Genomic DNA, 14,744 nt, shown 5'->3' on the forward strand with positions numbered 1-14,744 from the left:
TGCATGGGATTCTTCCAAGCACTGCTAAAGGTTTATTTTATAATGGACTCAAAGTGAAGGAAATGGTTCAGGTGTGGATGGTTGAAATGGGAGAGGTCAGTGAGTTTCCTTTTTTCCTTTTCCCAATCCTACCAATTCTTATGGAGCATTTTAGAAATTATATTCCCCAAATCCTGTGACCTCGCACTAGTAGTAGCCTAATAGGTATCCTTACCTCTTCCTCACCTGCAATAATCAGTTACTCTTCAGTTTGATCTCTGTCCCCCTCCCCCTACACACACACACACACAAGATATATTTAACGTCTGGTTTTGGAGTCTCACTGAGTGATCTGCTAAGTCAGTGACAGGAACCCAAGCAGCAGGGTCCTAATGAAATCTATCTCCAAAATGGCTGTGATTTCCACTGGAAAAGCCATGATAGCTATTATTTATGGTGCTCTGAAAGACATTTTTTTGGTCAAACTTCAATGAGCTGGGAGGAATGGTGGATGGGCCTCCTTTCTTTACCAATGGGTCTCTTGATATGAGGAGCCTAAAACGACTAGAGGACTGCCATAGATTAAAGGCTAATGTGACTCTTGTGCCTCTGGAGGAAGGAAGCATTTCCTTTCTGGAAACCAAGACTTCCATACCCCCAAATCCTAGAGTTCTGAGGGCTGGAAGCACAAATTCCCCAAGGGGGTCATTTGGAGTAGTGTTAAGTGGGACCGCTCCTTCTTCTACCCCTTGGTGACTGACCCCTATGTAGTCTACCTATTGGCACACAGAACCATGTAGTTTGTTGAGTCAGGGTATATGTTACATCCTGGAGAATGCTGTCCCATCTTTGCAGGGTATCATCTCCAAGCTGGTGCTCAGGCGTGCCTTCAAAAGGTCATTCCATTGCTCTAACAGCTTCTGGCTTTGGTGGTATGTGGCAAGACCAGTCAGTCGATCTCATGGATCTGTATTCACTGAGGCACTTCCTTTGCTGTGGAATGTTATGAAGGATCCTATGCAGGTCAATCAAACCCTTCGTAATTCCTTGGATAGTGATGTTGGCTGAGGTCATGCAGCCAGTAAAAGCAAGCTCATACCCAGAATATGTATCAATTCATAAGGATTAATTTGCTCCTCTTTCCAAGATGGAAGGGGTCCAAAGTTACTTGCCACCAAGTGGCTGCTTGGTTTCCTCAAGAGAAGATGCTGTATCAGGCACTGAGCCTTGGTCTCTATTACTAGTAGATGGGATATTTGACAGAAGCGGTAGCGAGATTAGCCTTAGTGAGTAGAAGCTCATGCAGTAAGGCCCATGTGTAGCCTCCACCCCTGTTACCATAGCTACTCCATTCAAGTTCCCATTGTGCCAATACCACAATGGCCAAGAACAGAAGCAGACTGACACTTCACTGAATCATCCTGTTTCTATAGTGCCTTTTCTGTGATAGATGCTTTCTTATAGGTAACATATCATTCGAAAATATTCAAATATAAAAAAAAAAAAAAAAAAAAAAAATAAAAAACTTCGGGCTGGCCAGTTAGCTCAATTGGTTAGAGCATGGTGCTGATAACACCGAGGTCCCAGGTTCAATCCCTGTACCAGCCAGCCACCAAACAAAAAATTATATTTTCATGCTCGTTCCCCTAGGTCCATCCACATGCCTCTTCTCCAAACCCTGTTCCTGATCTTCCAATCCCTTTGACCAACCAGCCAAGCCATTGCAACTGCCTATCTTCCATACATATTCTCACCTTGGGCCACTTTTATTTTCAAACCAAGTGAATGCCCATGTGCACAAGCCAAACCTCTGCCCACTGGAACGATTTCTCCTCACCATTGTCCTACCCATGAGCTGAGAGAGAGGCACTGGCCAACAGGGGAGAATGCAATGAATAGGGCCAGGCCTTGTGCAGCCTATGTGTGCCCTCTGGCCCCATTCTTTCCCATGTACCACATCCATCTTACTAACTAAGCTTCCAAACTCCCCTAGCCGTGTGTTAGCACTATCTTCCCAGAGTGTTAAATCTTATTATTGGAGAGTGCTTACATATGTGTATAAATAAACTCTCATCCAACTTTATGTTTCTTCTCCCGTGACCCAGAATCTTCAGGATCCAGGCCCACATATACTCTCTCAGCTCTTCCAGATTTGTTTTGGCAAGGTTCTGCAGCTGGAGTCACGTCCGGGGCCTTATCCTCAGCTTTTTCTGTCCTCCAGCTGCAGGAGATGAGAGTCCTTATGTGCTGCCAAGGAGGGCCTCCAGCCTTCACACATAGCCCTAATTGGGCATTAATCGCCCTTAGCATTTCTCTAATGCATTGACTGCCTGGAACAACAGCCATACAATTCCACGCACTTTATAATCACTACCTCCCTTGGACTTCTCAAATGCCTGAGACATTGTCCAGACCAGGGCATTCCCAGTATCCCATCCCAGCTCACCACCAGTGGAAGTTTCAACAATTACATTGCTATAGCATGCAAGTGGTGATCCATGCTCCACCTGCCTCCAATAGTGCCCCCTATGCTAGCCTGCCAGTGGTGATCCAGCTGCAAAATCTCATTTTAGAACCTATTTTCTCAGACCATTCTTGGAAATAACTGCTTTGATAGGCTTCCCTGAAAAACAGACTGAGATGGAGATTTGTGTGCACACTTACTGTGGTATGCTATTGGGATCAAAGTCTGTAAGGGTCTTAAGGAAGTCGGATAAGGCAGGAGGAGGAGTTAAATTGTAATGCAGTCACGAGGAAGGCCTCCGCTGGTCCCATGGGTAGCACTGGAGCTGGGATGACCTTTCAGAGCTTTCCTGCCTTAGCTAAGGGGGCTGGGCTTTTATAACTTAAGTGCAGGATGTCTTTGGAGAGGAGCTATGACTTCATGTGAAGCAGCTCTCTCCAGGTGGTGGCAGTTCTCAGAGAGCAACTCAGCTGAGTGTTCACTGCCAGCAGCTGAGGAACTGAGTGCCTCAGTCCTGAGGGATGTGCCCCAGACCATCCACTAGCCACCGACATACTTTCTCCTCTGCTTCACCTTGCAATCCACACACATAGCCTCAGAACAAAAAATACCACCAACACTGTGATCAGTAAAAACAATTTAATTTGGGGATAGGGGGATGCAGGTCTTTTGGCTTTAGTGGTGTAGAGTCAAGAGTTTTAAAGTCATGTAAAATAGTTCCCCTCTGAGTGATTAACCAACTCATTGCTTACTTCAAATCAACTGCTTTGCTTTCAATTTTTATGGGTTAGTTTTTCCAAATTTAATTTCGTTTACTAATTAAGAAAAATTTTTAAATGGCTCCAAAATAAGGTGATTTCAGAGAAGTCTAGCTTGCTGCTAAACTAAGTAGTGCTGCCCTATTTCCTCCTTTGCACCATAGATATACAAGGGTACTTCAAAACATTTATGGAGGGCCGGCCCGGTGGCGCACTGGATAAGTGCGCCGCTTGGGAAGCGCGGCGGCGCTCCCGCCCGAGGGTTCGGATCCCACATACAGACCGGTTCCCGCTCACTGGCTGAGCGAGGTGCGGGAGCAACACCGAGGGTTGCAATCCCGTTGCCGGTTGCCGGTCCCCGGTCCAGTACGGGGGCAACACTGAGGGTTGGGATCCGTTGCCGGACATGGAAAAAGACAAAAAAAAAAAAAAACATTTATGGAAAAATAGTACTGAAAGGTAATTATTTATCCTTCCATTTAAAAAATATAAACAATCCCCACACACTCATTCTTCATTTTTCTCAGATAACTGATAGCATCCTGTGATGATTAATTTTGTGTCAACTTGACTAGACCATAATGTGCCCAGATACTTGCTCAAACATTATTCTGGGTGTCTCTGTTGAGGATGTTTTGGGATGAGATTAACATTCAAATCAGTAGACGGAGTAAAGCAGATTTTCCTCCCCAATGTGAATAGGCCTCATCCCATCAGTTGAAGGCCTGAATAGATCTTCCTCCCAAGTAAGAGAATTCCTCATGCCTCACTGCCTTCGAACTGGGACATTGGCTTTTCCTGCCTTTGGACACATATTGAAACACTGGCTCTTCTTGGGTCTGCCGACCTATGGACTGAAACTACACTGTCTGTGATCCTAGGTCTTCAGCTTGCTGACTCACCCTGCAGATCTTGGGACATGTCATCCTCCTTAATCGGGTGACCCAATTCCTTGTACTAATTTTTTAAATTGATAGTGGGAATGTAACTTCCTGTAATGTTTTTAAAAGAATACGCCAAGTTCTGTGAACCTGGAGAGAATATATATGTACACATTTTCAGTCATCCCTTGGTATACGAGGGGGATTGGCTCCAACACCCCTCCCCCCACATATATATGTGATCCACATCCCACAAATACTGTATTTTCAATCTGTGGTTGGTTGAAAAAAATCCACGTCTAAGTGGACCCGTGTAGTTCAAACCATGTTGTTAAAGGCTCAACTGTATATATATATCCTATTGGTTCTATTTTCTGGAGAACCCTAATATGCATAGCATATATACATTTTCCCACCTTTGTTTTTTCACATAACAGTATATTCTAGGGGGCACTTCATGGCAATACACAGAGATATATCTCATTCTTTGGTAGTTCCATAGGATTCTATAATGTGGATGCAACCCAGCTTTTCAACCAGTCTCCTGATAGACATTTGGGTCATTCCAGTCTTTTGCTAATACACAACTTCTGTGGTAGTTACTACAATTTATTCAACCATTTTGTTACTGGTGGGCAATTAATACATTTCCAGTTCATTATTTTTTTGCTTTACAAACAACTGAGGTAATAAATCTCCTTGTGTGGAAAGATACCAAGGAATGTTATATCAATACAGAGTCTCCAAACGGGGTCCTGGAGTATGTACAATATGTGTATTTTTCATTTTTAAAAAATTTTAACAAAACTTGGCATATTTGTCTTAAAATAATGTTATAGTAAATTACATTCCCACTATTAATACATGACTTCTCATTTCCCCACATCTTCTCCAGCACTAGATGTTGTCATTTCTAATTTTTGCCCACATGATGGACAAAAATAAAATTTAATTATTCTTTTAACTTGATTCCCTGCCTACTAGAGAGGTTAAGCATCTCCACATATCTATTAGCCACTGAGATTTAGTTTTCTATGACTTGCCTATTTCTATCTTTTGCACATTATTGGATCATTTTTTTCTTACTAATTTGTGAGCTCTTGGTATGTCAGAAATATCAACCCTACTTTTCAAACTATACCAATTAGTTTCCAGGCCCATAAAAAATTTTTCAAACCTTGCTATATACTTTGGCAAGATAAAGCTACTCCTTCTTGGACATTCTACATATGCTAAATAAACTGTGGAGTAAACTTCTGAAAGCTACAGTATCTAGTTCATTTACCCTGACATTCCATAAGCATACCTATCTTAAAATATGGATATTTGAAGAGTCTCCCCTCACCTCAATTTTATTATATTAAACATCAAAGTTATTTTCAGGTAAAAACTATTTCCATTAACACTGGAATTATATCAATAGATTTACAAAATACTCAAGTTAAATCATTTAACCCACATATTATTTCCCAAATGCACTACAATGTGTGCTTTCTCTTAGAGATATCTTTTCTTGCACCCTCCGTTTTCTTGTCTAGTCTAATTGTCCATTAGGCCTGCTGCAAAGCTATGTTTCTGAGATTCATCTGGTTCTGTATTTCCCTCACCTTTCTCCCATGTGTACCTATTGATGACTAGATCCCATGTCTTTCTTTTATAATGCATTCCCTTATTTTGGTGGTGCACATTCTTCAGTACCTTTCTGAGAAAGTGGGCATGAGAAATTCATCTTTTTGAGACTTTCATGTATGAAAACTTATTTATTAAAACTTCATACATGACTGAAAATTTGGCTGGCATAGAATTCTGGGTTGAAAATTATTTCTTCTCTGAATTTGGAAGTCATTTCTCCTTGTCTTTTGACTTTAAATGTTGACTCCTGATCCTTTGTATGTGACTTTTTATCCTTCCTTCTCCACAGATTTTAAAATATTTTAGAATCACTATGATGTACCTTGGTGCTATGGTCTGAATGGGAATGCCCCCAAAATTCATATGTTGAAACCTAATTCCCAATGCAATGGTATTAAGAGGTGGAGGCTTTAAAAGGTAATTTGGTCATGAGGGTTCCACCACTAAATGGAATTAGTGCACTTATATGAGGCAGTGGTACCTTCACTTTCTTAAGTCTTTTTGGGTTCTGCAGTGCAAATCCACATCGTTCCATAATTACTCCATTGTGCATTAAATTTCATCTTTCTCAGGAAGGGACTGCTCAGCCACATACTATTCATTCACAAGCTTTCTAGCCTCCAAAATTTTGTAGTTGTTTTCACCACTCTGATTCTTTTTGTCCATTTGGTCTATGTCATTTAAAAAAAATCTTTACTGTCACTTTAATATGGTTTGAAAGAGCACAAATGTGAATGACTGTGTTCAATAATCTATGTTTAACTGGAAGTTTCTGCCCTGTTACATTCTAAAATATCAAAAGGTTAAAAAAAGTGATTTAGTATCCCTTCCTGTATACCACACGTGAGTAAACATTATAAGAGACTGACAACAGGGACACTGAATAATGCTCTCTCCCTGTTGCCCATTCTGCTGCTGACTCCTTGCTGTTTCTCAAACAGCCCAAGCATGGCCCTGCCATGTGTTACTTCCTCTTCCTGGATTACTCTTGCCCCACAAATTCCCATGACACCCCCCCTTACCTCCTTCAGGGTTTGCTCAAATGTTACTTCATCAGAGATGCCTTCTGTCCATTCTATATATCACAGCAACAGACCAACTCACCACCTACCCTGCTACTCCCTATCCCTTTTACCCAGCTTTATTTTTCTCCATGTCATGTATCATTCCCTGACATATTATACATTTATTGTTCGGTTCCTCACATTTGAATTTATGCTCTAATGGAAACTGTTTTGTTCCCTGCTCTATCCCAGGATGTAGAACAATGCCTGGCACATAGGTGATGCTCGGTATTTACTGAAGTAAAGAAGGATGAAAGGGGGGGAAGAGAGAGGAAAGAGAGAAGAGGGGAGGGAGAAAGGAGAGAAAGAAAGTAGGAAGAATTGTTGGTTTGGGGGCATTATATCTGATAGAATATAATGGGAGATAAAACACTTTTGACTGTTTCTTGAGGTTAAAGTATGGTCTGGCTCAGAGGTTTCCCTAATTTTGGTACGTCCTTATCAAACCAACTCTTAACCTTCCCATATTTTTTTTTTGCCAAACACAAAGGGATAAGGTAAAAGGTGGGCAGGGAGGGAGTGGAATATTGCCAGGCACTCTGTGTTTTTTTATACAGCTCCGTGAGGACAGGAACTTGTTTACCTGGCACAAAAAGCAGTTAATAAATATTTGTGAAATGAATGACTGAAGACCAGGGACCTCCCTGAATGTTCTACTTTGCATAATATTCCTCTAGAACTTTTATACAGTAAAAGCTGATGAAAATCCTCATAATCACAAACTGAACTTCCTGTTACCTCAACAATATGGGGGCTCAGAATCAGATTAATTTTATTACAAAAAATAAAGTGACTTTTCTTACATCCCAGAGTTCTGGGAGTTAAAATTCATACACACTACAAATCTAAGGAAGTGTTTCAAAGAGAACATTTGGGGAAAGAGAACTAGAACTGTAAGGAAAACCGTGGTCTAACTGAAAAAGGAATCCCACTCATGGTTCACAAGATAAGACCGAATAAAAAAATGTGGGCTGATTATGAGAAATCAGAATATGTGAATGAGGACTTAAAACATCAGTTTAGCTTTGACTTTGGGATGAAATAGTCAAGTGGAGCCCCAAACATTTTTGTATTCAAAATTAACTAAATATTAGCTGAAATTATTTTTCATCATCTGGCAAGAAGAGACAAGATGCAAGGCTTCTGAATACATATTTTAGAAAAAGATTGTCATCTCCTACTCCAGATCTCATCCTACACAATATGCTATGAGATACACTGCACTTGATTTGTGAAATAACTGAGCTTCAGAATAACTTACTGAGTTTCTGAATATTAAAAACATGAGTAAAAGTTAAAGAAATGAACATTAACAGCTGCTTAACAGTGATAAAATATACTTTTATTTACTTCGTTGAGTCAGAAGGTCGTAAAAAAAAATTATTGCTAAAGGAGATATCAGGCAAACAGAAAGGTGCTTCAGAAATCCAGTTACCTTGGAGTTTATTTAAACTAAGAGAAAAATGTCACAATGTTTTCATGCAATACATACTTGGTTCTTTAAATAACAAATGTGACAAATAGCAGAAAGAATTAAGGAATGCTACACTTGTGATCCATACAAAACAACAACATTTTGGGTTGTACATAATTAAAGAAATATCTCAAACACTTTTCAAAATACTGTATTAGCCAATACACAGAGGCATGCCTTCAGTGGCACAGGAATGCAGTTTAGAAAAGAAAAACAAGAATCACACTGGAACTATTCAATTTCTTTAAAATCACTGAGCAAGAAAAGCCACATTGAACTTTCATACTGATTTTACACAGCTTCTATACAGTACCTTGACTTAAATCCAAGAGCAAAAGTTAACACTCTCCTCCTCTATTTTTGGTAAACAACTGTATAGTAAACTTAGATGACTTTTCCCCCTGGATTTTACCTGGGAGTGGTCTTTTAAATATTTTATTTAAAAGAGGGCAGGTTTGGCACTTTTATACTGATGTCACCAATGTTAATATTTCTTGGGATCTCAGGAAGATTCATATTCTTTACAGCTGATACAGCACGGGCTGGAGCTCCCGCTAAGCCAGCCTGTATACAGAAGCAAATAAAAGAAAAAGAAAATGTGCAACTCAGGAGTAGCTCATAATAAAACACTTATAATGGAAGACAATGATAAAAGATTTTCATATAATAAGCTTAGAGACCAGATGGTAGTTTGAATTGGTATGAGATGGTTACTTTTTAAATACTAATCTATAAAGAGAAAACAGTTGACACATTAAAAAATACAGTGAACACATGCAATAACAACAATGTAAAGATTTAAATACAAATTAATATGTACTACACCTAGATATTACACACAATATTCACACGACAAAAGCTAGATCTTCACCTATATTTTGATTTAACTGACAGATGATATAAGCACAAAGCATAGTTTACATTTAATTTCCTTTAAACATCTCTTGCAACAATCATGATAGTTTTTTTTCTTTTAAACTGGAATTTATCAATATGCGCTGTGAAATAAAAACTGAAAGTAATAGATCATGCTTGTTTAGTTTCTTTATTCAGGGCTAAACCCTTAAAACATTTCAAAACAAAATTAGTTTTTAAAATTGTGGGAGCGCTTCTAAATTTTTCTAAGAAAGTTCTAGAATATTAAAAACAAATTTTAAAAAAAGGCTTTTAAATGAAGCCTTGATCCAAAGAGAATAGTTCTGCCTAAAGATAAAACTGCAAGAAGAGGATCATTACAACCCTTTGATGCATTAGTAAATATACAACGATTAAAAGTATTTTGTCATATAAAGTAACTCAACAACATATGTTCAGTTCACAGTGTATAAATTTAGAGAAAGAATAGCATAAATGCAAAAAGTAGTATATATAAATAAATTCTAAAATTTTCAGTAAGTAGTACTAAGTGCATAATATTTGGTTTTCCTCTTAGCAGGAAAATTTATAATTTGTGAATTAATTTCAAAAGAAAGTATGCTTAAAAATAAAAGAAAAATGCACATATGTCATTTTTCTCAAACAGCTACACCAACAGCCGTCATATTTAAGGTTTAAAAATTACCAATTAGTTTTCATTAATTTTTATTTAGGCTATATAATACAGCAAAACCAATAAACACATCTGAGTTCAATGGCATCATCTTACACAAAAGTAGACAAGTAACAAAACAAGTCTTCCATTTTGCTTAGATACATATATAAAAGACAATGTTCGTGAAATTAGAAACACTAGTTTTAAAGTCACTTTTTGTAACTTTAGTTTTTTCTCTTATGTAATCCTACCTCTTTTGTTAATTAAAATAATAATAATAATAAAGCTGTTACCTGAGAAAAATCTTGACTGATACAAAATAGGCCAGTGTAAACTATTTGCTGAATAAAGGATACAAACATTGTTAAGCAATGAAATAAAAGCCATGGATTATCAATTCAGAATTGGAAAATAATAGAAAAATTAGTAAATAGTATTAATAATAAATATGGTCCACACAGGCAATGAGAAGGGTGATATGGATGAAAAACTCCACACCCAAGTAAAGACTGCAAAGGGCTGGAGAATTTGATTTTTATAATTTAATGGAGGTTAGTTGTTTTTGATGTACAACTAGATATTTGATAGACATCTGCATTTATACCTACCTGAAACAATGAAGCTTTTGTTACACCCTACCTCCCTCCTGATTCCCCCAAAGATGCTGAAGATTCAACTGAACATGATTTAGGGTAGCACGTATCATATTCAAAAGGATCTTTATTTTGATCATTTCAGGTGTTAAAGGTCTAGCTACCAAAATTTAGAATGGTTTAGGATCATAGGAGAATTCAGTTCAAAGAGGTTTACCACCTTGTATACTTTCTTACCAGGAAGTATGTTGTCTGCCAAAGGAACAAAATTACTTTACAAAATTGTAGACATGATAGAACTAATGTCATTTTTCCAGGAAGAAGAATTTCATAATTTTTCTTTTTTTTTTTTTTTTCTGACCAGTAAGGGGATTGCAACCCTCAGCACGGTGTCGTCCGCACCATGCTCAGCCAGTGAGCACACCGGTCATCCCTATACGGGGTCGGAACCTGCGGCCTCGGTGCTACTAGCGCAGCACCCTTGCAAGTGAGCCACGGGGCCGGCCCTCATAATTTTTCTAATTAAAAGAACAATTTGCCACTATTTTTACTTTGGAATTTCCATAAAGCATAAAAATAATTAGAATATAGAAAAGTATTGATAAAATATTTGAATATACATATTTTAAAAGCCATGGATTATTAAAGAATTTTATTGTAAAAGAGACTGTGTGTGTGTCTGTGTATTTTACTGGATTCTATGGTTTACATTTATAAATAGTAAACATAACTGTTTCAGTATTAAATTAAATGTCATGAAGCCTTCTTTTCCATAATATCCTGTTACCATGAATAGCTAAACTAAACTTAAGCAAAGAAAATGAGAATAAACAATACATCCTGTTAAGTTTCATTAGATAAAATTGTTTCTTCGTGACCAAAGATGGTGTCAACTGCTGGCTGCTAATGAGAATAAAGTCAATACAGCAATTGATTTGATTAGCATATAGATATCATGATTTTATTATGTAAAACCAAAAGAAGTTTCTAAGTACAACAAACTACAATTTTTCTAAACATAAGCAGCAAGCCATAGACATGCAAAGGATGGGAACTATTCAAAACACGCAAATGAATTAGGAGAATCAAATTATTTCTCAAGCACGTTGAATACTTTTGTGTAGTATGTCATGAATTTAAATAGTAAGAAATAAAAAACTGTAATATGTACTTAAAGTTTTAATTAAACTAACATATTAAGAAATCAGATTCTGCAGAATACAAAACAAGAAAAATACAAGAAGGGCTGTTGATCAGTAAGTAGATGCTTAGAGGAGCTGTCAGTGTTTCTAGATATAAACTTAGGGCTCAAAAAAAAAAAAAAAAAAAGACTTTATGTTATTTGGGTAGTCAACACCAGAATGACTATAAAACAAATTTCATTTTCAGAATTTCATGAAAGCGAAGTTTAAAACATTTATATTAAAATAAAATGTAAGAGACGTAATTTGCCATTAGGAAATCAGTTTGCTGAAACAGCAGTATAAAGTAATTTTCATCTTGGTTAAGATTTTTTTTTCAGTAAGATATACTCAAAGCAATGAGATAACTTTTACTAACACTTAACTTTTTCAATATTACATTTACAGAAATTAAGTTTACCTGACTTAGTAGTAAACTGACTTAGTTTTAAACATTTTAAAATGCAAAAATAGGATACTTCTGACAATACAATGTAGTTCTTAAAAATTTAAGTTTACATAGTTGGCATAAAGCAGAAATAAAAGAATTAAATTCTACTGGAGAAATAACTTGTTTCCGTCTGTTATACTCAAGCACCACCATGGCAGGTAAACCGCGGCACCTCCACTAACAAAACAAATATATGAATCCAAAGCAGTTAAGAGTATGAATTAGATGAAAGAATGAAGTACGTTATATAAAAGAATGGTCATGTTTTCTCTCCCATGAGATTAAATAAATTAACAGAATTAAGAGAAAGAAAACAAAATGAAGTCTGCAAGTATACCAAAATGAGGCCAAACAGATAGAAGACTTATACAGACATACTCTTGGAAATTTCAAGCACTTGAATCACAAAGATAGTAATGGATGGATATGATTTGTTTTTTATTTTGTTTTTAAATTGCCAGACCCAAAAATAAACAAAATATGTGCAAGCAAAAGTGAAAAAGCAGCATTACTAATATATATTTCAAAGAATCTGAAAGCTCCCTTTTCCTCATGCAATAAGCAGTTAACTTTCTTGAAGGGAAAAGGAAAGTAATACTTTTGTTATTTATTTCATCTAAGACATAAAATACCAACCTACCATCTTAAAATATTTTTCCAAGCTTGAAATACAGCATAATAAGATGGTAGCTGGAATAATTTATACATACTAAAACTTTTACCCACCCTTCCTGCTGGAAGTTGCTATATGCACATTCATAATTTTGACCTAACAGCAAAGTGAAAGAACACCAACATTAGTAAACACAGCACTAAATGGTTTCAGACTCAAAATCATTAACAAAATAATGGTATATTTTAAAAGTACGTTTTTTAGTGAAACAAAAAATTTCAATATTTAATTTCTGAATATGAAGCGAAATAAATTTTAATCTGGGGATTTGTCATAATAGGCTTGTTCTTTGCTTTAAAAGCAGTGCTTTAATACTACAATCATAAACAGATTAGAAATGTTGATATCAATCCTGTAGTGAGCAAGAACTATGGCATTTCATAAACGATTTTATCAAAATTAGAATGTTCAAAAATTTTAAAACCTTCCAAATTACTAGTCATTTTATACAGATTATCTTCAGTTATGGTTTTAATTTCTAACATAGGATTTGCCTGTATGTACATTCATGGATTTATTATTACTAGTTTTACCTCAGGGGTCTTCATTGTAATTTTGTAGAAGTACAAAATAAATGTGCATGGCAAGGTAGAGGGGCAGAACCAACTTGTGAGCTAACCTTCCAACCTCCATATCCTATGGCCACTTTTCTTATTCTCTATTCTTTGAAAGTAGATACCTGATTTAAAAAAATAATAATAATAACTAGTTCCAGTGATAGAAGTTAATGGACCCAAGTAGTTAATGATTCTTTGTTAGAAAACTGCAGTTTAACATAAATTAAATACTGGAACATAGAAATTGGAAGTGAGTTCAATCAATGAAGTGAATAAGACCACTATATATTTTTTATACCAGAAATAAAGTAACATGGATAGAGGGACCCAAAGTGGTACCCAAGCTTCATGATATAGCCCATAATCTCAGAATAAGATATTACAAAGCCACCTATATGTTGCTACTTCTCAAACATAACCAGACAGTAACAATTTAGTGGCTAAAAAGCAATGCCAAATTCTCAGTGATATTCTTCTAATTCGTAAGGTGGGTAATCTAAATCTAACTTAAGTTTATAGACTTTTTTTTCCCCTCTGTAGAACTCAGTAAATTATTTTTATTTTGAAATTTTAATTTGGAGGCCTATAAACATGTTAATTTTTTCCTGGAATGGTTTAGTACAAAGAGCTCATCACCATCTACATGGAAATTTTTTAAAAGTAATTCACACAATTTATGGTGTGAAAAAATGTACAGGAAATACACTACCAAAAGAAAATTAGTTTGTGATGCTAGAGTCTATTAAAAATATTTCCAAAATTTGCCAGTACGCATGATAAAAATATACAGAATTTACAATATTTTATTAATTCTGATTATGACATGGTTGGATGTCAGAAGGTTTGCTACAACGGAGATCCACTGTGTTTTGGTCAATGTATTTAATTCCATTTTTAGAGCATTTAATTAAAGTTTTAGAAGATTTATGATCTTACTTTCTGTTAGCCACAGTTAATATACGCCTGTGGGCCAAAACTACAAAAGCAATTCTGTTAAGACTTTGGAACTGAAAACCATTTTGGGGGAAAAAAAAAAGTACTATTTAACTATCACTATTCTAAGCCTTCATCGCTTCCCACTTCATATGCAAAACTTTAAAGGTTCAGCTTTTGGCTTTTAAATTCACAGCTTCCAAAACCCAGCAGGCAATTTTATGTTGGAATCCTAATTTAGAGATGGGAAAAAAAAAATCTGTGAGAGTTAAAAAGTAAAATTGGTTCTGCTATATGATGCTCAAAATAAACCCTAAGTTTTTTTATACAAACTTTTTATATACAAAGTAAATTGTCATTTCTACAAATGCAATTTGTCAGTTAAATGACAATGTTTTCAAAACAAAGCAAAACAAAACAAAAATTTAAACTTTCCTTTTACAATGCAGGCAGACAAAACAGAACAAACATGACATCAATGATATACTAGTAAAATACACTAAGTCCAATAAAAGATGAAGAAACTACAAGGAGAAACTAGAATGGAAAATAGGCTACAGGGACTATATGGGT

At 36.2% G+C, this 14,744-nt stretch overlaps 1 protein-coding gene and 1 non-coding gene across 6 annotated transcripts in view; one reads left to right on the forward strand and one right to left on the reverse strand.

The window, feature by feature from the left end:
- The first annotated feature begins 1,513 nt into the window (after positions 1-1,513).
- Positions 1,514-1,587, forward strand: TRNAI-GAU. The gene has a single exon. It is a non-coding gene; the product is annotated as a tRNA-Ile (tRNA).
- A 6,511-nt stretch (positions 1,588-8,098) lies between these two features.
- Positions 8,099-14,744, reverse strand: part of AP3S1 (adaptor-related protein complex 3, sigma 1 subunit) — a 58,511-nt gene continuing 51,865 nt past the window's right edge. The window contains exons 7-8 of one of the 5 annotated variants that reach the window (XR_550384.1): positions 10,077-10,124; positions 8,732-8,816 (exon numbers count right to left, since the gene is read on the reverse strand). Coding sequence is in view for 1 of the 5 variants with exons in the window: in XM_008571301.1 (XP_008569523.1) it covers positions 8,688-8,816 (129 nt within the window). In the remaining 4 variants the exon portion in view is untranslated. The other 4 variants (XM_008571301.1, XM_008571303.1, XM_008571305.1 and 1 more) reach the window with 4 other exon arrangements.

Source organism: Galeopterus variegatus, unplaced genomic scaffold, assembly GCF_000696425.1.
Source record: "Galeopterus variegatus unplaced genomic scaffold, G_variegatus-3.0.2 Scaffold676, whole genome shotgun sequence".
Taxonomy (NCBI): domain Eukaryota; kingdom Metazoa; phylum Chordata; class Mammalia; order Dermoptera; family Cynocephalidae; genus Galeopterus; species Galeopterus variegatus.